This window comes from Acromyrmex echinatior, unplaced genomic scaffold, assembly GCF_024713525.1.
Source record: "Acromyrmex echinatior isolate Ae372 unplaced genomic scaffold, ASM2471352v2 Scaffold20, whole genome shotgun sequence".
Taxonomy (NCBI): domain Eukaryota; kingdom Metazoa; phylum Arthropoda; class Insecta; order Hymenoptera; family Formicidae; genus Acromyrmex; species Acromyrmex echinatior.
In genome coordinates, this window is record NW_028259054.1 from 866,271 (window position 1) to 890,468 (window position 24,198).

A 24,198-nucleotide genomic window follows, 5' to 3' on the forward strand; every position below is an offset into this window, starting at 1 on the left:
AACAACAAAATTTTTTATTCATATATTAATACATCGTTTCTTTTTTTACGTATTAAAAAACTAAAGCCAATAGCTCGACGAGCTGATGTTTATTAAAGATATCACTATCGCGTATAGCATTTTTGGACGGATGTTGGAGAATTGCGTATACTTGACATCAACCGTATCGATGAGTCGAGTTAATCGTTCGAATGTTACATCGATACATTGGTCAAACTCAAATATACGTCGTAGCATCGTTTCGGTCATCATCATGCGTACGGACGAAGAATTGAGACGTACGAGCGTAGCATCGTTCAGCATGCAAACGCTGACAGTTAGCGGTCCAACACTTATTGTATAAAATTGTCCTTGTATTCGTTTCGCAGCATCTTGTAAATATTCCATCGCTGCTCGTAGAGACCCTTCCACGTTTCGAGAGACAGCAGCAGTTTATGTCCACGATGATCTCTCAGAGTAATCTCCATGTAACTCAGTGGACCAACGTTGATTCCAATTTCCAAAAATTTGTAGCCCGTAGTCATCAGATCGTAATGTCTGCCCAATAATCTTGCGATACTCCATGCTGTGTATATACATAATGTTAAAAAAAACATTTCTTTTGTGTATAGAATGTTAAAACTTACATGTTACTGTAGTCCTTCTTCGTTTCGTACGATGCGTTGCTGTCTTCAGCGAAGTACATTTTTTTTTCAACCGTTCGTACAAGCGAGTTCGCAAGACTAACTGCACCCACGTAAATTGCGATGTATATAAAACTTCTCGAATCGAAGAGGGGGTAACTCTCCCCTCTTTTTCTAAGAATTGTGAACATGTCGCAACACGTTTTATCGCGTCTCTCTACGTTTTTTTAATTTTTTTTTTATTTTTTTGTTTGCGAGTTTATCAATGCTTATACATACTTTATGATTTATATTTCGATGGCATCGATGACGTTGGTGATGAGCACGTTGGCAACTTTGACGCCTTTTCTCCAGGACATTCCCAATATCTCGCTTTTTCCTTCGATGGCGGTGGACTTGGCGGACTTGGCGACAACGGACGGTACCCCTTTCGCTCGATTGATTTTCGGCGTATATATTCTTTTACTCGGTCCATGTCTTAATGCTCGTAACTGAAGCTTATGATTGAATGAAAAAAGTCTAATACAATGCCTATATACATTGCATATATGTACTGTCAGATTGGACATGTCGCGACGCATTTAATAGAAGCGTCGATGTTTTCGGATACATACATACATACATACATACGTACATACATACATACATACATATGTGTTCATACATATACGTTCATACATATACATTCATACATATGAGTACATGTATTACAAAGGAAGGGAAAAAAATACGTAATAAATACGTTAACGTATTTTTATTTAAAAAATTCATTTGCAACCACCAGTTATATATTTTCAATACATTTTGTAACGCGCAATTCTGAACATGTTCACATCGCATAGCATTAGCAACATCCAGCTTGGTTAAAGATTCCATGTCTTCGTAAACTATATCCAAGGTGCACTCGATGCACATGCGTTCTCGCTTATCGTCCAAAAGCAAGTTCCACAGCCACGTTCATTTTTCGCATCCCTTAACATACACGATAGCATCATCTTCAAATACAGCTGCTGTGATTAGACGTTTTGCCTCGTTATACGGGACCATCCCGTCCTCCCATTGCATTCCATGGTGATAAGCAATCAACCAGAAAGCGCAAGACCTGTCGAATCTTGTCAAAAATTTCCATAGCACGGAACTCGTAAAAATGTAATGTGTGAGAACGATCCCCTGTTTCAGCATCGCCACTTCCTTCACGATAAATTTCTTGTTAACGATGAATCCTTGCAGATCCACGAACGTTGACACGAGCATGTTGTCAAGAAGACTGCAGTCGATTGCGACGTATTGTAGATCTTATATCGTGTCAGAGATGCATCTTAGGTGATTTTGCGCACAACGTTAGTCAATAGATTATACTGAACCACGCGATCGTGTATGATGAGACAATAGGTCTCTGTTGTATTTGCGGGTACATCCTCTTTACATTCAAAGTCTAATCGCACGTCCATAGTGCCATTCTTGACTGATTCGTTCTGTCGAGAGCAATCGATGATCACGAACGGACCATTACGTAAAAAAGTTGTAAAGGTGAGACTCGCCTCGAGATACTCGTATCCGTAGTAGCCCTTGCAGAAACGCGCATACAAGTCGTATAGAATCGCACATCTGTTTTTGTCAAAATCCAGATTCAAGTCATCGTACGGATAACATTCCGAATTCAGGTAAAATTTCGCATTGGTTAATTTGCAGTCGTCGAATCGATTTACATCCTCGGATATGACTTTTTTTCGACCTGTTTGCATAGCGAAAATAACGTAGTGCGGCTTCTCGAGCTGAATAGCCGTCTTGATGGCCCACGAATGCTTGGTTGTGCTCTGCAAGAACGGAAATTCGTACAGATCCTACGAGCGAAAAGCCATGCTCAGATATCGTTCGCTCTCCAAAGCGCGCAGCATCGACAGCTTATTTATCTCGCTCAATAACACGTGCGGCATTCGCCACTGTACTTTGAATAATTCGAGCGTTGGCTCTATCGCCGGATCTCCCGTCAAACAATTATTGTCGTTGCGCGCTCGTATTAAAATCAACTCGTGACGAGCGTTGATCACCACGCGTTTGTAATCTTCGCAAAATCCCAGCAGTACGTAGAATGGTACACAGAAATTAAATTATCCGGCTGCAGTAGTTTGCGCATCCCAGCCGGCATTCCGTAGAATCACGCTTCTGTCGGATGACACTGTTACATAGTTTCTGAGCGTGCTAGTTATACCCACATTTCTATTACGGTCAATCTCCACACCATTGAGTTCATATCGAATCTCATCGAATATGAACGCGACGCAATTATTTCCCAATGCCATATGAGCATCTTGGACCACTTTGTTCTTCGTCAGTTTTCCCTCGACATATAGAAAGCTTTCGTACGGCAGTGCGTACAGATCCTGTTGCTGTATGGGTATTCTTATTTCGTCGCTGTACCCAAACGTTGTGTTGGCGAACGGATTGTACGTGTGAGTCTCAATCTTAACGATGCGATCGTCTTTAATGTTTAAGATATCTGTCATCTCAAATGTTGCGCACCGCGAATCCCAAAGACTTTAAAAATGTAATGTTTGTCGCTGAGTTTCTTCTTCTTCCTGATGTAGCTGGATGTTGTCGAGCTGTGGCGTCACCGACCTTGTAAAAGATGCGTTACCTCTCTGCGTACGCTCCGTTCAGCACGAGCATCTCACGCTCACGTTATCATTGTCGCCGTCGTACGTGCAATCTAACGGTGATCTCTTCTCCTCGAAAATCGAGCAATCGTCCGTTCTGATCGACGTGTATCGTTAGATCTGTAATACTCCGTGCGATAATCGGCAGGTAAATGATTTGCGTCAGCCTCTGATATCTTATATCCTGGCGCCAATTCGCTCGGCGAAAATTCATGTATCGTGTGCACGCTTTTGCCATTGCTGTATGCACCCACGGTTACGTTACACTCTACGCGGATAACATTCATTGTTTACATCCATGTTGGTCGACACCGATTCGTGCCACCTTCGCGGCTGCAGTATACGCTTCGACGAGAATCCCAGCAGCGATCCAATGCCAACTATTGGACTTGCCAAAGTTTATTCTGTACGCACATCTAATCTCACATCTCATCGTGTTGTAGTTTGCGCAGAGCGTAATCGAGTATTCTCCACCCTCATCATTATCATCATCATCAGTGTTATTGTTATTGTTACCACCCACTACATCAACGGTTTCAAGTGCGTCACGGTGCGGACGTTTTCGTTTCAGAAATTTATGTCTCGTACTTCGTACGAATCCTCGGGAATTGTAATTTCCGCGTCTTTGGTGAAATAAAATTTGTTGTTCGATTCGTTCACGTTCGGTATCGTGTGATAAGTCTCAAAAATCGCCAAACCGAACTCGAAATCTCCGTCACTCAAATCTATGGCGGGGAAGTAATTCACCGTGAGGAAGATGCTCTTTCCGCTCAGCGTAAGCGTCAGCGACATGAAAAAAGCGTTCGACTAATTAGATTAAGATTTCACAGCACCTCGTCGAGCTTTTTAAATTCACGCGCGTCTACCATTTGTAGAAACCGCAGACACATCTGTCCGCAGAAACTCTGATCGTACGTCTGATAGGACATGCGATTGTACTCTATCGTCGTAGCACCGTTCTCGAAATATCGCACCGGTTCCAGGCGGTCGAAGATTACCGAAACTATCAAAATACACGATGTGATTGTTCCTCTTCGCGTACGCTACCCAGTGAGTACCAGGCCCCGTCGCATCGTCGCAAATTCACGATATCGCTTTCGTTTCAGCGTACGCCGCTCGTCGGTAACGTATTACGCATGAAAACGCCTCTATGTATGGTACACGCATACATCTCGCAAGCTCGTTCAATTGTACATTGGTAGTTGTGCCAGATGGCATTTTTATCGTCTTTTTGACGTTTCTTTTTTCTTTGCAGCCCTATCCACATTTGTATGGACCGAGATACAGTCCATATTTGACATATGGACCGCGTCCATATTTGTACAGAGCAAGATATAGTCCGCGACTCTGTTCCATCGCGCGATCATGACGTTGCAGCTCTTCGAGCTGACGTCGCGACTTTGCTATCGTTTACCGCTTTCGCCACGCTGGCTGCCCCGCCGATCAAGGACCTGAGTGCACTCAACATTGGCAGAAACAGTAACGCATCACCTCGTTTCGCTGTCGGAAGTATCCACTTTTTCGTCGCCTTTTTTTTCGTCATCTTCTTCTTCGGTTTCATGTCCATGCCGATCTTGGTCTTGGTTTTCATCGCTGCCCAGGCAGCTGCGGCGGCTCTCTCGCTCAGAGCCGAATCTCTCGCGACGCCTAGCGCTTTATCGGCGAGTACCTTGTCCGCCGTGTATCTATCGATGAGATGGTTGCTTCGACAATACGCAATGTCGTGTTCTCGGCACGCCGCGTCCAGCGGATTTATGCCCTGGTTAATCGTTTCATAAGTCGAGTGCCCGGATCGCAAAACTAGTAGCCCGGAATATGTAACTCGAAAGGAAGCGCGTTTATCGCTCGATTTAGCAGACCGCGACGTCGACATTCGCTACAGTCCTTTATCTTTGGTGTAGGACAGTCGATATGCGTCCGCTGCCACGGCTGATTGTAGTGTTCGTCGCAGCGACGATAAGTTCGAACTTCCGAATCTGCCTTCACATGTTCTGGAAGCTTGTCCCAGACGTGTTCAATGTATTCACCGTTTACGACCTTCGGTATATATTGCAATTGCTCGGCGCTCAAATCTCGAATATCGGAAGGATGACAGCGCGAGATACATTTTGCTACTGCACGATTCGCGGATTCGCGCGCTTTTAAATAATCATTCGAGAGCGCGTAGTCTTTAGTGTGAGCATGAAATTCGTGCTGCAATACCGCTGACGATATGTGTCACAAACTGTGACGTGAAATCACAAATGATGGGAGGCAGTGCGGAGAAGCGCAAGCACGGCGAAATGCTGCCGAGTACTATACGCGCGATCATTTGCGGCCCGTCGAATTGTGATAAAACCGACGTTCTCATAAGTTTGCTCGAGAGTCCAAACAGCGTACGTTTCGAGAACGTGTATGTCTACTCGAAATCACTGCAACAGCCAATGTATCGATATCTCGAAAATTTATTTACGTATATCGATGAAATCGACTACTTTATGTTTTCCAACAATAGCGATATCGTTCCATCGAACGAGGCGCGCCCAAATTCTATTTTTATCTTTGATGACGTAGCATGCGACAAGCAGGATGCGGTGAGAGAATACTTTTTGATGGGTCGCCACGCGAACGTTGACTGCTTCTATCTTTGTCAGACGTACGTAAGGATACCTAAACATCTGATACGCGACAACGCGAACCTGCTGATCCTGTTCAAACAGGATTGTACCAACTTGAAACACGTTTACAATGATTACATGAACACTGACCTGTCCTACGACGAATTTTGCACGTTGTGCCGTGACTATTGGCAAAAAAAATATGGATTTTTAGTAATAGACAAGGATAGTGCGCTTAAAGACGGGAGATACAGAAAGGGATTTAAAGAGTTCGCGATATTGCAACGTGACTAGTCGTTGTTGATACTTCGCCAGAGACGAACATGGCTGATGTGCGCGAGCGTGAAAAAATCGCGAGAGAGATCGAAAAGACGAGCGAGTCGATCCGCAGGAAACATTACGCTCTGAAAACAGGTAGAATCGAGAAAGACATTGGACAGATATTTTAAGTCTATTATCAAACCGCTGCGACAGGTCGTTGACAGCCCCGGTGTGTACGCGATAAAGAGAGTCGCGCGACGATGGCGCAGTGTCTGCCTCCAAGCGCGAGAGGAAGGAAGAAGAGGAGGAGAAGGAGGAGGAGGAAGAGGGAAAGAAAGAGAGTGAGACGTTCGAGAGTTCCGCGACTCTGGATAAATCCGATGATCGATCGCACGATCGTGTACAGCCGATAACCTCTACTCCGCGTACGATGATCGTCCCGACGATAGAATCGTTGGATAACGTTTTCGAAACGATGAACGACTCACTAGCAACAAAGGTTCAAAATCAGTTGCAAACGTCGGAAGGTCGAGAGGCGTTGAGCAAGCCGGCTTGAGTCCGCTGGATCAAAAGTACTTCGAGGCTGTCCTGAAGGGAGCGCGAGATAAACAGAAGAATGGTATAGATTATGTATACGGCGTTTACCTACACAAGGATGGATTGATATTTGACAATAAACGTTTTTCCACGACGTGGATGATGCTGACAACATAATTATCGATGGCGTATGATACGCCGGTTCACCCGGTCTTTACGTTACGAGTTAATTTTCAAGAGAATTCCCGACGATCTCCTTTACACGGAAGATGATATGAACAAGAGCATGCTGCTGGTGACGAATGCGCACAAACACAAGCATCATTCGCAGGGCCGATTATTGAGCAACAGGGGATACAAGTACAAATACGTAATCGCGCCGTTGATGTGGATCACACCCAAGAAACAGAAGAAGAAATCTGGAAAGGGATTACCTCACGCAATGACATTAAATGACAACGCGATTGATTACGTGCACTGAAACGATCTCAACTAACTGGTGGATCGTCTACGATTGCTCGACGCTTTGTACCAAGCGAGCAACAACACTCACGACAACGAGATGCTGTCGATTATCGAGAAACTTCGCGAGCAGGTCTTATTATAAATTAAATCGCGTATCGATGAAACGAGTTAGTCGAGTGGCGTCAGCGACAAAAAAAATACTTTTGTCCTTTGTATTATGCATTGAATCATGAAAAAGAAATCCAGCGAAAAGAGAAAAATTAGCTCTGAGAGACGTCGACTCGTCGAGGAACTGCACGCTCCGACGAGAAGAAATTTTCCACGAAGACGCGTCATAGTTCGAGGATACGACGATCTATGGCAGGCTGATATCGTCGAGATGCGTCCGTACTCGAGCTTCAACAGAGGCCACCACTACATACTTACCGTCATCGATGTGTTGAGCAAGTACGCGTGGGCTGTACCGCTCAAGAGCAAGGGTGGAAGCGAGACGGCTGATGCTATTGTTGAGATAATTCGAGCAAGTGGAAGATGTCCTAAAAATTTACAAACTGATATGGGAAAGGAGTTTTACAACGCCGATGTGCAGAAAATCTTGAAAAAATGACATTAATCACTATCACGTATTCGACGTTGAAAGCGTCGGTAGTCGAGCGGTTCAATCGTACGCTCAAAAGCGACATGTGGAAAATATTTATACTCAATGGCAATTACAAGTGGATCGACGAGCTGCCGCGTCTCGTGTCAGATTACAACGCGCACAAGCATCGCACCACCGGCATGCGACCCGCCGAAGTAACTCCCGCGATCGCCGAAAGATTCTTGGACACGGTGTATAGCGTGATAAAAATCGCTGGTCCAGCAAAATTCAAAGTGGGCGATTCGGTACGCGTGAGCAAGTACAAGATGATTTTTGAGAAGGGTTACACGCTAAATTGGACCACCGAGCTTACGATCGTTAAGGTGCAGCGTTCCAATCCCGTAATCTATCTACTCGAAGACTATCGCGGAAAATCCGTCGCTGGTGCGTTTTACGAGCACGAGTTGCATCGCGCAACTCATCCGGACGTGTATCTCGTGGAGAAAATACTGCGCAGGAAGGGAGACAAGGTGTACGTGGCTGGGATTCGATGGATCACACAATTCATGGATTTACAAAAACAATGTCATTTGATAAAATTTTTCGTGTATTTTTTTTCTACATATAAAAATATATCAATATAAGCATATAAAAATATATCAATATAAGTAAACGTTTTTTTTTATTACTCCCCATTATTTGTAACAATTTATGTATGGAGCAGAATACATACATATGTAATACATAATAGTAATACTTATATACATGTAAAAAAAAACATACATAAAGTGTAAATCAAAAGAATAAAAATATATAATACGCATAAATGATAAAAACATGAGACACATAAAGTAAGTAAAGTAAATTAGAATACTAGTATATAATACGTATAAATGTTAAAAACATGTGATATGTATTATATGAAAGTACAATAATCGTAATACATAAAAAAAAATAATAATATTTGTATAAATGTAAAAAAAAAGTGTAAATTACAATAGTAATACTATATTAGCAATATATAATACATGTAATACATATATTGTATTATAAAGATATCCGCCAATGTCCCCACGGTAACGTCTCCGTCGAATCCGGTACGATGTATCGTTTGTCGTCGTATAGACTCAGAACGATTTTCGATTTGGATATCATATACACCTCGTGTAATTTAGATCGTATACACGATTGACGGAGAGTCATTTCAATCTCTTCTTTCAAACACCGCGTGTAATCGTCGAACGTTATCGTTCGCGCTACGACGTTATTCTTTACGCCTTTCGCCTTTTTAATGTTCTTGCTATCCACTCTCACCGCGTACATCTTCGCTCTAAGTCCAACAAATTCGGTCATTAATACACCGTTGTTCTCATCCTTCGTCAGACCGAGTATTTTTTTGTTCGCGAGAGGCATATCGTACACGTTGTCTGCCGGATAATTGCTCGTGTCGAATCTAGCGATATCGCGTTTCATAGTCTCGTAAACATTGTCGCATTCTATATAGTAAATGAAACTATCCGTGTCGGTGTACATGATCTTGCATTTGTCGCGATACATCGGTGACATGTACTCGTGATGAAATTCATACAAACAGACTTTCGATATGTCAAGTATGCACATATCCACGTAAATCGGCTTGTTGAATTTCACCTCGAGTTTGCGCATTTCGACGACGATCAAATTTTCCGCAAAGACGCTGCGGGTGTGAAAATTTGGTTTCGCGATCATTGCCTCCGCGCCGTACCGTCCGTCTCATTTTATTATTAATTTTACATCAACGTGGTTGCGCACATTTTCCATGGTCTTACCGAATACCGCGTTGTTCATTAGTTTATACAAATTTTTTTCGAAATCGTTTTTCGCGAGCATTCTAAATTATGTATTGAGTTCAATGTAATCGCAGAGCCATGGAGATTGAGCGAATTGTAGCATTCGATGGATCTTTATTACGCGAAGACCGTGATGAGTACATTGTTGCAGGTTGCAGTAATGGATGACGTAACACTGCTTATCATACAACGTCGCTAGAAGTTTATTTTCGCGCTTGCCAGGCGGTTTATCGCGTATTGGACAGAAAGGTAGATCAGTGTGTCGGTCGTGTAGATGTTGCGGATATTCGAGATCGACCTCGAGAATATAACCGATAGGTGAATCTGGAGCGATCGCGCTCACGTCAAAGTTCGCAGCGTCTTCGACCCCCCGAAATTCGGTGTATGGTAAAGGTTGACACATCGCCCATCCGTACAGATTATTCACATCGTAGTACATCAAGTACGATGACGAGTTTCGATCGAACGAACACATATACTTGTTGTTAGCCTGCGCGTATCTGTCGGAGCATTGACTGAGGCCGCCGCGTATACCTCGCTCGATGAACATGACCATATCAATGTCGGTGAGCAACTCGAATCTTATGCGTGTATATTTCAGCATGGCGTTCCACGTGAAACCTGACAATGTATAAAAATGCGCGGGATCGAGACAGTAACTCGCGATGCAGCTATTGCGGAAATTTTCGAAAATGTCTGCTAATAACAAGACATCAGTTTTCAAATACAGATCACTGTACTCGCCGAGCGTTCGGATGGAGAATCGCTTCCAGATGTTCGCGCGAGAATCGCTCTCGGATACTGTATCGTCTGTCAACGAACTGAAAAATAATTCGCGTGGTGGTAAGCGCATGTCCTGCAATTTTTCGACGCAATCAATGTACTCGTACGGAAAGACATCTTTTCGTGTGAGTAATTCTAATTCTTCATCTGATAATGTTGGAAATTCAGAACGTACAATTTTTAATTTATTTTTGTCGAAATACCAATTAATCAAGGCTATTAATGCTAATAATGCCAATTTATCAAGGCTTGCATTTAAAAATTTGAAAGAATCAATGAATCTTAATTTTACGCAGTTTTTCTGAAAATTCTTTTCATTTTTGTCTTTAGTGCTATCGACATGTTTAGTGAATGAAATATATTTTTCTTTAGTTATCGGTAGTATATCTATATGTCCATCGTACGCGGTAGCAATTTCCTTAATTATAAAATATGCGTCGTAGCCTGATAAATTGTGAAATATGACTGGAATATAAAACGAATTTTTATAATTTAAATTACAATTCGAATGCGCTGGACCACGATATCTACCGGTGAGATGACAATGATCGCGGACTCGCATGTCGTCCGGCGCCAACGGTTTCTCGCAGATGTGACAACGCGTCGCGCTACGGTATGCCTCCCATTGCTGTTTAGATAACGTTTCCATGGGCACTTTGGTGGATATGATATTTTTCACGCGATGCGCCAAATCGTTGAGTTGTCGCGCGAACCACGCTATACAGTCTTCATCGCGACGGAAGTGATACGACGATAACGCGTCATCGTACACACATCGCACGTAGTAGCCTATGCTAAACGCGTCATGTTGTTGATACGCGTACGATGATGCGTCTTCCTTGTTGGATTTCGTCTTGCGTAAGACGCATTCCAGATCGGCGTAGACGATGAACAGCACTCGTTCTCGATTGTTATAGTTGTCGAATTCGAGCCACCTGTTGTCCTCGCTCGGCAGTCGGATGGCGCAGTTGTCTTCTGGCAGTCCACTTCGTGCGACTGCAATTTTTCACACGAACTGAAATAATGAAGGCACCTGCAAATAATAAAGAAATTTTTTCTATTTCTTTTTACTGTTTTTATTGACTATTTTTTATTATACTTACCGATCACAAAAATATTTCCTGCTTTCGTTCTCAGTAATTTGTGATCTTATAAGGCGGGATAGATTTTTTATCCACGCAAAGTGTCTAATGTTGTCATTACGTGAATGTTGTAAGTACAGGAGATTGACATGCTTCTCTTTCTTATCATTGGTGAGCCGCAAAGGAAAGACCTGTTTATTTTTGATGATTGTAGACGTTGATCGACACTGCTTTCAACCGTTCGAATTTCGGAATGTCTTTTAATGTCATTGGAAATTCGATACCCGCGAGATTTAATATACTTTTAATACTGCGGTGTAATGCGAGTATGATGATTCCCGTTTTACATGTCTTTCTGCGGGGTACAGACCACCGACCACGCGAAACATGCATTGTCCGTGAATAAACACTGATCACCGCTCGTTTTGTCGCTATTTCTCGTGGCACTTCGATGTGACATCTCGCGTGCAATGGATTATGCTTATTCACATTCACTATCAAATCGAGGATTCGCGACAATGCCCACTCGCTGTTGCGTTCTTGGAATTCTTCGAGCAATGCTAGGATAGGCTCGACGACGTGTTGTTCGTACCACTTGCGCATATCGGTGCAATGATATATCTCGCTGTTCTTTGTAATTATGCTCTTATTAGCACGTTTATCCTTCGTCGCAAACTCGCCATTGAACGCGGTGTTCACTTTTACACTGCCGTGTCTTTCTACAGCGTTTCGCACTCGCTCGAGCACTACATCATCAGCGTCTTCTAAAAACCGCCGCGGCTCGATGTGATTAGAGTTTATCACCGCACCTGTCAATATAGGACTCTCAAACGCGGCATCGATCTCTCGCCAGACAAGAGATCGTTCGTTGCCACTCGCGTATTCGCCATTCGCGTACTCGCCAATGTGCATGAAACGTCGCTCCAATTCCAACTTTGCACCCGTGAGTCGCGCGATCCTCGCCACCGCGGATTGTTTGTATCAATGGTGAGGCGCGGACGCTTGGCATGACAAAGCTCTTCGAGCTGCTCGATGCATTCGTCGCATCGTTGCAGCCATGAGAAACACTCCACTAGAGTAGCGACCTAGCCGCACTGTTCCAGTAGTTTGGGTTCCACTCGCTCGTGATTTTCCATGTTTTTTTTTTAATGTGTGCAAAGTGGACACATGCTGCACGAGAATATAATGTACAAAGGTAATCTGCAATTCGTGCACGACCTGCCGTCTAGCCTACCGAAAGAACCGGTCTCATGCACTTTGACATGATACATTCCTCCATCGTTAATGTCAGCTATACGAATCATGCATGATGTGCATACGGTTAAAGAACCACCCGTTGTATAATAATTGTGGATCACTCAGTGCTTAGTACGAGCATTCAATGTACGAATTTCTGGAGACGACACGAATTTTTCTACGCGATCCATTTCAAACTCGCTCATATCACTATCACATTCACTATCGTCGGATAGTATTTCTTCGTCGGACAACTCTTGATCCATTATATTCTCAAAGTCTACTTCCACTTCATCAAACACTTCGTCTCTAATATTCGCGAACTGTTCCTCATCCACATTTCTAATATATTCTGCTACGTCGACTTTGTCCTCAATGTTACCGATATTCTCGAATTCTACATCGTCCATTATGTCCTCAAATTCTATTTCCAATGCTTCAAATAATGCTTGTCTGCATTTACACCATCCATGTCCTCAACGTCTGCATGATATCAGCCATACTTTTCGCATTACACTTATTGCGATTCGGTAATTTTTAAAAACGTCAACTGAGATGCCGCGCGCTTATGACCCATTATATATTCTATTAGCGACTTTTTTGTCCCTTTGTCTACTCTCCCTATTGGGTTGCAGCATCGGCGACGTGTCACCGATCTCTTCTCATAAAAAAAATATCGTTATCAGTTTCTCTCTCTTAACGCATCGCCACGTGTTATCCGATCTCACGGTTCTTCCTAGATAAATATCATTATCGACGTTTCTGACCTTGAAAGAAAAAACTGTCAGAATACAGTATGATTTCATCATCTATCCCTCATTGAAGGCGCTTTGTGTAGCAACCGATACATCGATGATGTGCCACCGATCGCCTAGACAAAAGTCCACATTATAGTACCGCGACGCATTTTTGGGGTAGGTGTTGGGGTGGCGGCGGTGATCCCGCAAATGCATTTTTGGTAGACACGGGGTCCGCGGCGACAGTTCGAAACACACTTTAGGGTGGACGCGGGGTCCGCGGCGGCGGTGGTAGCGCTGGTTCCTGCGGCGGGATGTGGGGTGGCGGCGTTGGCGGCGGTCCCAATAATACGTGACATCACAGCATGGCGATACGTATCATCATATCAGTAAACACCGATAGCGCTGGAATTCATCATATCAGTAAACACCGATAGCGCCGGGACTTCCCGCGCCTCCCCTCCCTTCCCCGCGCCTATCAGTACCCCCGCGCCTTCTCTCCCACGCCTACGAATATCCCCCGCGCCCCGCGCCCCCCTCAGAGGACCTGGGTTAGAACCGCCACTATTATACTATCATTTTCTATGGATTTAATTCCGCTATGATCAATAGATTTTATAATTTGAATCACCTCGTTCCTTACAGTTTTACAAGTGTCATCATGAATTTTGAAAAGATTGCACTCTATATATTTAATAAATTCGAGCGTACTCTTTTTCTTCATTAATGATGTTGTTAGGTAAATTAAAATGTTGACTAATGTGCGAGAGCGCGCCGCGCGGAAAGATTCGAGTGAGAGAACGGCACAAGGTTGATGTGATGCACGACAGTGAAAAGAACTCCGTTTCGTTTAATTTAACAAAAGAATTTTCTTTAATATAATCAGTTACAGAGTCAAAAAATATAATTAATTAAATATTAGATTAACAAAATATCAAATGCGGTCACCTTTTCCAAAATTGTATTTGGAATCGCGGTGATGGAAAATCTCGGCGATTTTCTCGGAAAGATTCGTTTTATCGCGATTTCACTAAGCGGTTAGCGATTTTACGGCGATTTTACGAAGCGGTATAGTAGCGAGACTATGATTCTAAGAACTCGAAGAGCTTTTAGAAGTAAGAACTCTAAGAAATCTAAGAATTCTAAGCGGTGTAAACGGTATAAGCGGTGTAAACTATTTAAGCAATCTGCCCAATCTGCTCTGAGGACCGGCGAGATCGAAGCATTTATTGCTTCCGGTTCGGGCTTTCTTCTTGGGAGAAATCCAATTAAATTTAGCCACAATCGTAATTATCACGTGGCATTGGTTGTACAAAATTGATTGGCGCTCTTGATTTTTTTCTAGCGACGTTCAACGTAACAGTCATGCGCGACAGAAAATCCGTACGCGGGATTGGTGACAGCGCGTGACGTATTCGTCGGAGCGCGGCGCTCGCGTGCGCGAATTGAATTGTTCTAGAACTTTCGATGGTCCGTTGCCGGTGCCTGTTTGCGTGAACCGAATTGTTTTGAAAAGACTAAAGAACAATGAATCCCTGACTTTGACGAGGCTTAAAGTCAGGCTCGAGATGAAATCACGAGCTCGCCTTGTGCGTGCGTTCAATAACAATTACTGTCGGTCGACCGAAGGAATTCTTACCTTTTTTTTGAATTACCGATCTCAAACAACTAACGTAAATCTAAAACGCTGACCTAATTGCAATACGACTTTGGTTTTGTCTGGAATGTCAGTATTACTAAAATTTATTAGCCATTATTCATTTATACTATTTATTGCAAAATTGGTTTTGAATTTATCTGGACAAATATTAATATCGTGCGTTATTTCTTGTTCCTTAGCTATGATGTCTTTAGTTGAAATTTTCTTTAACTTCAACGGTGCGATTTGGGTATCTAGATTCGTCTCAGTTTAATGAATACATTATGTTATAGTTAACGAATACATTATGTTATAATTTCTAATTTTTATTTTTTCTCTAAGTCTATGACTAGCTCGCATTTTTTTGATTTTATTGTTAATCTTTCCTGTTCTTTTATTGTTAATCCTTTCCTGTTCTTTAGCCAAATTCTATTAAAATTGGTTTCTTGTCTGCGAAAGAAAGAATTGCATATATCAAATGATAAAATTTTTTCTACGCTCGAATTTATTAAACATATACTAGATGGGGTGAAAAGTAACCTCCTTGACCGCCAGAATGCGCCACTACTGCAAAAAAGTTTATGGTGCCTTGTAGTCCGTTCATATTTAGGCAGACATGCCAAGTGGCAGTGCGATACTGCCCTTAGTTTTGTTTTGAGAGCTGATTGTTGTTGACGTGTTTGCGAAAACGATTTTCGTTCTCTCATAAAACATTATTTTTTGAGAGGCAAAACGGCGAAGGAAACAAAAGAAAAGTTGGATAAATATTATGTGGCTAATACTCCGTCAGATTACACCGTCAAATATTGGTTTCGAGAGTTTCGTGGTGGCCGCAACTCCACTACCGATGAAGTCCGCAGCGGCAGGCCCTCCGATGCGGTTACCGAGGAAAATGTCAAAAAAATACATGAAATGGTGTTGGCTGACCGGAAAGTGAAGGTGCGCGAGCTAGTAGATGCTACAAAGATTAGTACTGAGCGAACACGCCATATTTTGGGCAAGATTCTGCATAAGAAAAAAATTTTTTTCATTCCCAAGGAGGTTACTTTTCACCCCACCTAGTAGAGTGCAACCTTTTCAAAATTGATGATGAAACTTGTAAAACTGTAAAGAACGAGGCAATTCAAATTATAAAATCTATTGATCATAGTGGAATTAAATCTGTAGAAAATAATATCATACAAGAAGGTATAAGGGAGGTAAAACAATTTAGTTCAGAGGACCCTGAAATTCTAATTACTAGAGCGGATAAAGGAAATACAACAGTAATTATGAATCTCGAAAATTATAAATGCAAAATGAATGACATTCTTAACCAGAATGACCAGAGCACATATACAGTAGTAAATAAGGATCCCACTAATAAAATTATTGCAACGGAAATTCGTAATTTATTAAATAATTGGAAAACCAAGTGGTACATTGACCAAAATATTTATAAAAAACTGTATGTATCGGATGGAGGACTCCCGAGTTCCTATGGAGTGCCAAATTCACAAGGAAGGCCATCCGCTTAGAATAATAGTTAACTGCATAAATAGCACTTTTTACCTATTAGCGACTTTTTTAAAAGACATTATAGATAATAATAACAAAGAATAGTAAAAAAGAATTTTAGTTATATAAAAAATAGTTTTGACATTGTAAATAAACTTAATGAAGGACAATCGATAATAATTTCAGCATTATCTGGAGACACTGGTAGTGTCTCGGAGCTAAGCTACGCGCAGCTGCCACTGCCATGGTTACTTTACGCGAGCCGGCGAGCTGCCAGGGATTATTGGATCTCAATAAGGGCTGAACTGATCAGGTTCTAAGTTTGTTCAATTGATTGCATCCGGTCGAAGTATATAATGAAAGTATTTTTATTTTTTCTCTACGTGCCCTGAGTCGAGATATTGCAACGCAAAATTCGAATCTGAAACTTTTATATTAAGATTAAGAAACGTCGTCGTCGTCGACTACGGAGTGAGGGATTTGTTCTTTTTGAATTTTTGGCGCAAGAGGCAAATGTGGCGCTGGCAATGCATAGTCATATCACACATATCTTCTGTTTTCTGTGGCTGATGATAAATTAGTGTACACTTTTGGAATTAAAGTGAAATAGTTTAGGTTAGGAAATCCGTCACATGGCATAGAAGAACACATAAGTGATTTTCTGCTTCTGCAATTACACAAATTAGACTTACTCGACACGTTTTTGCACGAAATAAACGAATCTGGCAAAAACAAAATGTATCGCTTTACCCCGTGGACCGAGATATTAATCGTTAAAGTTGTTGATGATATTCAAGTTTGGAAATCTATCGATGGCATAGAAGGACATGAGAACATGTAATTGAAGCTAGAATAAGTATTTTCTGCTTCAATTACACAAATTCTCTGCTTTAAGAACACATTCTTTGCTTTAAGAATACAAATTATTTTCCATATAATTTTTATTTTTACAACAGAGTATTTATCTTGATTAAATATTTATCTGTAAAAGAGAAAATTTGTTTAACTCTCTATGCCATCGATTTGCAACAGATTTCCTAATCTGGATATCTGTCAACTTTAACAATTAATAATAACTCGGTTCGCGGGGCAAAGCGACATATTTTTTTTGCCATTTGTTTAGTACGTTATAATTCGACCTTGTACATTATTATATAACAATGTAATGTATTTTCAGAATTTATTAACACGTTTTCGGCATTACAATTCAACTGTGAGACAAGATGCTTTGAAACAATTAAAAGACATCTTGTTATAAAATCCTCTAAAATCTTTACATTCACAATTGAATTCTCTGTTACATTATATTGTAGCTTTATCTCTTGATAAAGAGAAAGAAATACGCACAAATTCATTTCATGCACTTAATTTTATTCTTGGCCTTATTTCAAATGAACAGTTGACATCTTTGCGTGAAATTATATAATATCGTATCTGAGCTGTGCAATAACATATATTGATCCACGTGTGAAAGAAGATTCTCTACTTTTCTTAGATATGCTTATACAAAATTGTAATAGTGCATTGGCGAAAGATAGTCATAAAATATTATTTAATTTTTTGGCTATGATATGCAGGTTACATAATAAAGATAGCCCTGTGGCACAATTAATGACAACATTACATTTCAAAAGAATGTACTAATGTAAATTTGTTAACTATAGGAAACTTTGTATAGATATACCATCGATTATGCCTCCGTTTGTGAAAACGAAAAAATATATTCCAGTTTATAGCGATAGTGCGATTTAATTTTGTGAAATTAATCTTGACGAAGATATGATCTTTAGATAATTGTGAGAAAGAAACCTTACTTATAGAAAAATTTGTAAAATATGTAAATTTATTGCCACTAATGTCTGATATTTGACTCAAAGTATGTCCAAATGAGAAAGTTAAGAGTTATACAGAGATTATAATTTTGAGCAAATTGTAATTATGCAATCGATTGTAGAATACATTGATATGTTGGATCAGGATGATTATAGCATCAAACATATGAAGCATTGGTAAAGATACATTTCAGATGTATATATGAAAAATTTCTTATCGAGATTTCCTTATGGTAAAGTACAACATTTTTTATTAATTAATCCAGAAAATGTCAAGAAGATTTTTCTCAAATGGAATTTACGGAAGGATGTTTGGAACAAAATTTGGGACTGTCAAATTCACGTATAGTTTACATCTCTATTTAACTGCAACAATTTTCCAAGTCTGTCAGCTATTGCATATCCATTCTGAAGTATTTAAATGGTAAATTATTATTATGTATTAAAAACACAAGTAATATTATTATCTAATTATTATGTATGAGGTCTTTTTTACGAAACTTTTCTCATTTTCAAGTATTATTGAAGATTGCGACTCGTCAAATTTACCTCAACTAACTAAACTACTAAAAACTTTATTTTTGATAGCTGGATCAATTTGGTATAGCAACTGTATTAATTTGAATCATATTTTAAGACTGATTATTGAAGCATCTTCTCGTTTGCCTAAGAAAGAATTGCTATCGCATTTGTAATTATTGGTGACATTATGTTGAACAACAATTTAAATGAGTTGCATAGGTAACTTTAAAAAAGTAAAAACTGTAAACAATAGATAATTTAATTTTTGTAGAGCACTCATTTAAGAATATATGATAACGTATAATTAACTTAGTAGACAGTCGCTAATTATTATTATATTATTATTATTGATACATATTATTAGATTAATATTCATTATTTATTTAATTTAACATGGTATTTATTTCATATATAATAATTATACATTATTAATTTAGTTCTTTTTTTTTATACAATTATTTTATAATATTTAATTACTTTTTTAATTACAGGAAATATTAATTTTATTTATAAAAGATTTTTGTTTCTAATGTAAAATGCTAATAAGTAAAACTTTAACAAGAAATAACACACACACACACACACACACACACGCACACGCACACGCACATGCACACGCACACATACAATATATACAATATATACAATATATAAACCATATGAAAAATTTCTTCAATTAGATAAATAAATTTTAATTCCATCAAATTAAGCAAATGAAATCCTATATTCGTTCAATGCTGATCTTATCTAATATTTCAATGTGAATTTATATACATACGTACATAGACAATTCTGTAAATGCTTGCGCAATAAAGTTCTTTTCAGTCTTGAAACGAAATTATGAATAGAATTACAATACTATAAAATTATGTATTATAATGTATTCATACACGTTCCCTTGAAAAACGATATTCACTCACTAGTCGTTGATCAAACGGATGTTCACTTACTTATAATCATTGGTGGCAAGTATTGTTGAAGTCGGCACGCTAGACCTATGAGGAACTGCAAAATTGTGTTTCTACATATTCAACAGAATAATCTAATCGCAAAATGTTTGATTTTCCGTAGAAAAAAATTTTTATATTAGACATATGCAAAATCATATCACACGCACGCACGCACGCACACATTCATTCGTATATACGTACACACTTACATACATATGTACATACATTCGCACATACGTATATACGTATAATATTAGATTGCTGATACGCGAAAGAATGTGTCAACAAATCGCCATGTTAAGTGAGAAAATTCCGACGCATGCGCATTGAAGAAACGCATTCTGAATATGGGCCACATATTATAATATATTATATTGTATTAGACTGCTAATATCTATATATAATTATTACAATAATTTTGTTCCTAATTGAAAACAGAAATATTTTAAAGAAAATTAATGCTGATTATTGGATTGCTTCACAATAATGTTTTATATATATATATATATATATATATATATAGAGGGTGATCCAAAAGTATGGAAACGGCCAAATAATTGTGGAGGAATGCACTTTGGGGAAAAAAGTTTCAGACAAAAGTCTTAGGTTTTTTTCCTGGCTATTCAATAGTGACCTGAGATTTGACCTTGACCGTGACCTTGAATATCATTTCAAAGTCAAATTTACTTTTTTAAATAGGAACACATATTTTTGACCACAGGAATGGAAACAGCGGAAAATTTTACGTCCGCCTGTGACTTTGATCATGACCTTGACCATGCCCTTGAAGGTCAGTTCAACGTCAAGTTGACATTGTCAATGGAAATTCCTGTAAATTGGTATCTAGGGGTTTTCGGGGTCGCTGATTGCGATTTTGAAGTCGATTTTCAAAAATTCAAGATGGTGGATCCAATATGGCTGACGAAATTTGAAAAAACTATTGAATTTTTCTGCAAATTGGTATCTGGGGGTTTTCGTGGTCACTGATTACGAATCTGAAGTCCGTTTTCAAAAATTGAAGATGGCGGATCCAATATGGTGGACGAATTAAAAAAAAAATTATTGAATTTTCCTTTAATTCCAACTAAGACAAGATGAAGTGAGCACCCAACCAACTAAGGTAAGTGTTAATGTAGCGGGTTAAGATGATTTTTGTACACAAGCTTTTAAGTGTGTCATCTTAAAATTACTCTCTTCAAAGCTTGTGTTCAAAGATCATCTTAACCCGCTACATTAACATTTATCTTAGTTGGCTGGGTGCTCACTTCATCTTGCCTTAGTTGACTGGGTGCTCACTTCATCATAAAAAATAAAAAGAAAATAAAAAAAACAAAAAAATTTTAAAAACCAAAAAAAACAATAAAATAAAAAAAGTTAAAAAAAAATGAGATGTAAATCGTACTTAGGAGTCTCCCCGTGACACATCCTGGGTGTACCTTACTTTTTCAGGTATAGCAGATCCTAGACGTTATCAGCAACATAAAACATTCCTAGATTCAAATTAAAGGAAAATTCAATAATTTTTTTTTAATTCGTCCACCATATTGGATCCACCATCTTGAATTTTTGAAAATCGACTTCAAAATCATAATCAGCGACCCCGAAAACCCCTAGATACCAATTTACAGGAATTTCCATTGACAATGTCAACTTGACGTTGAACTGACCTTCAAGGGCATGGTCAAGGTCATGATCAAAGTCACAGGCGGACGTAAATTTTTCCGCTGTTTCCATTCCTGTGGTCAAAAATATGTGTTCCTATTTAAAAAAGTAAATTTGACTTTGAAATGACATTCAAGGTCACAGTCAAGGTCAAATCTCAGGTCACGATTGAATAGCCAGGAAAAAAACCTAAGACTTTTGTCTGAAACTTTTTTCCCCAAAGTGCATTCCTCCACAGTTATTTGGCCGTTTCCATACTTTTGGATCACCCTCTGTATGTATAAAATTAACTTAGAAATTACCTGATTTACTATCTGATCTACTATATTATATGATTTATTAAACTTCAGCGATCGGTTTAGTTCTAATATTCTTGAGAGAGACTTTTATAAAATATGTAAATAAAATACTTATTTTTCTTTTTTAGAAAAAACATATATTGAGAAATTATTTTAACAATTCGTTGTATTTATTTGTAATATCGAATTTTATCTTAATTATTTCTAAACAAGAACAAGTAGAACAAGTTAAAATATATTGCCTGCTTATTGATCGAATTTAGATCATTTTTTCATTATAATTCAGTGAATGTAATGTCTAATTGATATTATTTAAACTTCTCGATATTTAAACTTTATTTTTGTTCTACTTAAGTTACTTTTACAAGATTTATATTTTAAAAAGTAACGTCCATGATTGTTTCGGTTCAATTATTATTTGAAAATGTTAATGTCATTATAATGTCATTATAAGTAATTATATAAAATATTAAAATATTATAAGTAATTATATAAAATATTAATCATTATAAATAATTATATAATTGAGAGATAGGATCATATAAAAGAAAAAGTTCTTGAGTTCTTCCATTTGCATTGTGGAATATTTTTAATATGTAACAATAAAAAGTTATTACACATACATGTCCAATATTACAGAATCCAATATTTCATGCTTATATTATGTCATGCATAAAAAAATAAAATAATGTAAAATATAGCAACTATACAGCATATACATATACATCGTTCTTTTTGGTATTGCTCTTTGGCATTCAATAAATATAAAAATAAAACGACCATAGATATCAATGAAAATGATATTAATTGTGTTTTCTAAACGGAAAGCTACAGTGTATAGTTATTATTATTATATATATATATATACAATATATTATATATTATATATATATTATAATGTATGGAAAGAAAAAGAAAAAAAACATTCCCTGATACCTCCATAATCAATTGACAATTTGTGTAGTGTCTCAAATTAATACCGGTTTGATGAAGACTGCAGATTTTTTATTGTGAAAACATGCGGACTTCAATATATTCCATAATAATAGATTTGATTAATGTGTCTATACGATTAAAATGATCTTCTACAGTATCATGAATTTGATTGTTTAAATTCGGAAATATATTGTAAGTCGTTCTTGAATTCAACAAGAGTTCTCTCAATGCTTTTAAGCAGAGCATTGCACCAAATTGAGATTCAATTAGCAAACGACCTTTATTGCAATCGATTGCACGTCTAAATAATTGTTCTGTCAATTGTGTTATTTTATAAACCTTTGTTTATTTGTGTTATTTTATAAGACTTTCATTAGATATAAAATTAATGCGTCTTTTTTGAAGAATTAATCGCATAGCATTTTGATAAGAGAGATTTGTGACACCATCTATAAATACATTTAAATTATTGTTTATGTCGTTAGCAACATTCGTATTAATCAAAAGTTTTCTACAAGATTCACATTTGATACGAGTCCATATTTTATTACAAAACCGCATATATAAGCAACAGCATTGTATGAAAAATCACTTATCTCAAATAACATATCTGAAGATGTTATTACATTAATAAAAGACTGATCACATGATTCATCATCTAATCGATATTTTTTTACTAACACATAAATTTGCTATGTTATCATAAACTGTGGGATCATATTTATTTAATCGTTTCATTCGCTGAGTTTTTGAACTTACTATAGAATTAGAATTGATGTATTAGCTTGCATTTCTACGTTACCATTATTATACAATTTCATGATGACTTAACAATCTTTTATAAGCAGATAAAAATTGTGCAGATGTTGGATTTAGACACTATCTTCCACGAATTCTAATAGAGCCAAACCATAATTCTAAATGATCATGGCTCAATTTATACGTCAATAAATATGCAAGCTGTGAATTATCAGGTTTAACATAATCATCAAAAATTTTAATAACTGCTTGAGCAGCTGAATAAAATCCTAAATAGCCCATCTTACGTCGCGTTTGAAATAATGACATTCCATCTTTATTTTTCAACATCGAAATATAAATTAAAAGTCTATTCGTGACCGCCATATATGTTTATTCTCTCGCATTAAAGGAGCTTTATAGACCTTGACTGTAAGGATTACGCGAATTCAGAAAATCGAATAAAATATCTATAGATCGAATGAATCGAATCGTGGTTTCACAACCTTGAAAATCTGGTAATTTTAAATCGTTCATACAAAACTGTAAAGTATCAGCAACACTCTCACTCAAAGTTTGGACAGCCAAGCTCACTTTCATTTTCATTTTATGATATTGTATGTGATTTAATTTATTTGCTCCACGTAATCCTTCAGTTTCCTACAAGTATGCTAAGGAAGTAATATATTTCCACTGAATTTAATTACCATCAAGAAATATTTTCGACTTTTCAAAT

The 24,198-nt window shown here is 38.3% G+C and overlaps 1 protein-coding gene, 1 long non-coding RNA gene and 1 pseudogene across 2 annotated transcripts in view; 1 reads left to right on the plus strand and 2 right to left on the minus strand.

Moving 5' to 3' along the window:
* Nucleotides 1-9,585: 9,585 nt before the first annotated feature.
* LOC147906578 (uncharacterized) lies at nucleotides 9,586-12,326 on the minus strand. The gene is given in 3 exon segments (XM_087416356.1): nucleotides 9,586-11,304; nucleotides 11,307-11,415; nucleotides 11,832-12,326. Coding segments are annotated over 3 exon segments (2,313 nt in total). The 3' UTR covers nucleotides 9,586-9,595.
* A 2,549-nt stretch (nucleotides 12,327-14,875) lies between these two features.
* LOC147906579 (uncharacterized) overlaps nucleotides 14,876-24,198 on the minus strand; it is a 186,063-nt gene continuing 176,740 nt past the window's right edge. Inside the window, exon 2 of the long non-coding RNA XR_015548361.1 lies at nucleotides 14,876-15,055. This is a non-coding gene — a long non-coding RNA (uncharacterized LOC147906579). The remainder of the gene's footprint in view (nucleotides 15,056-24,198) is intronic.
* Nucleotides 15,077-23,230, plus strand: LOC147906580 (uncharacterized; annotated as a pseudogene).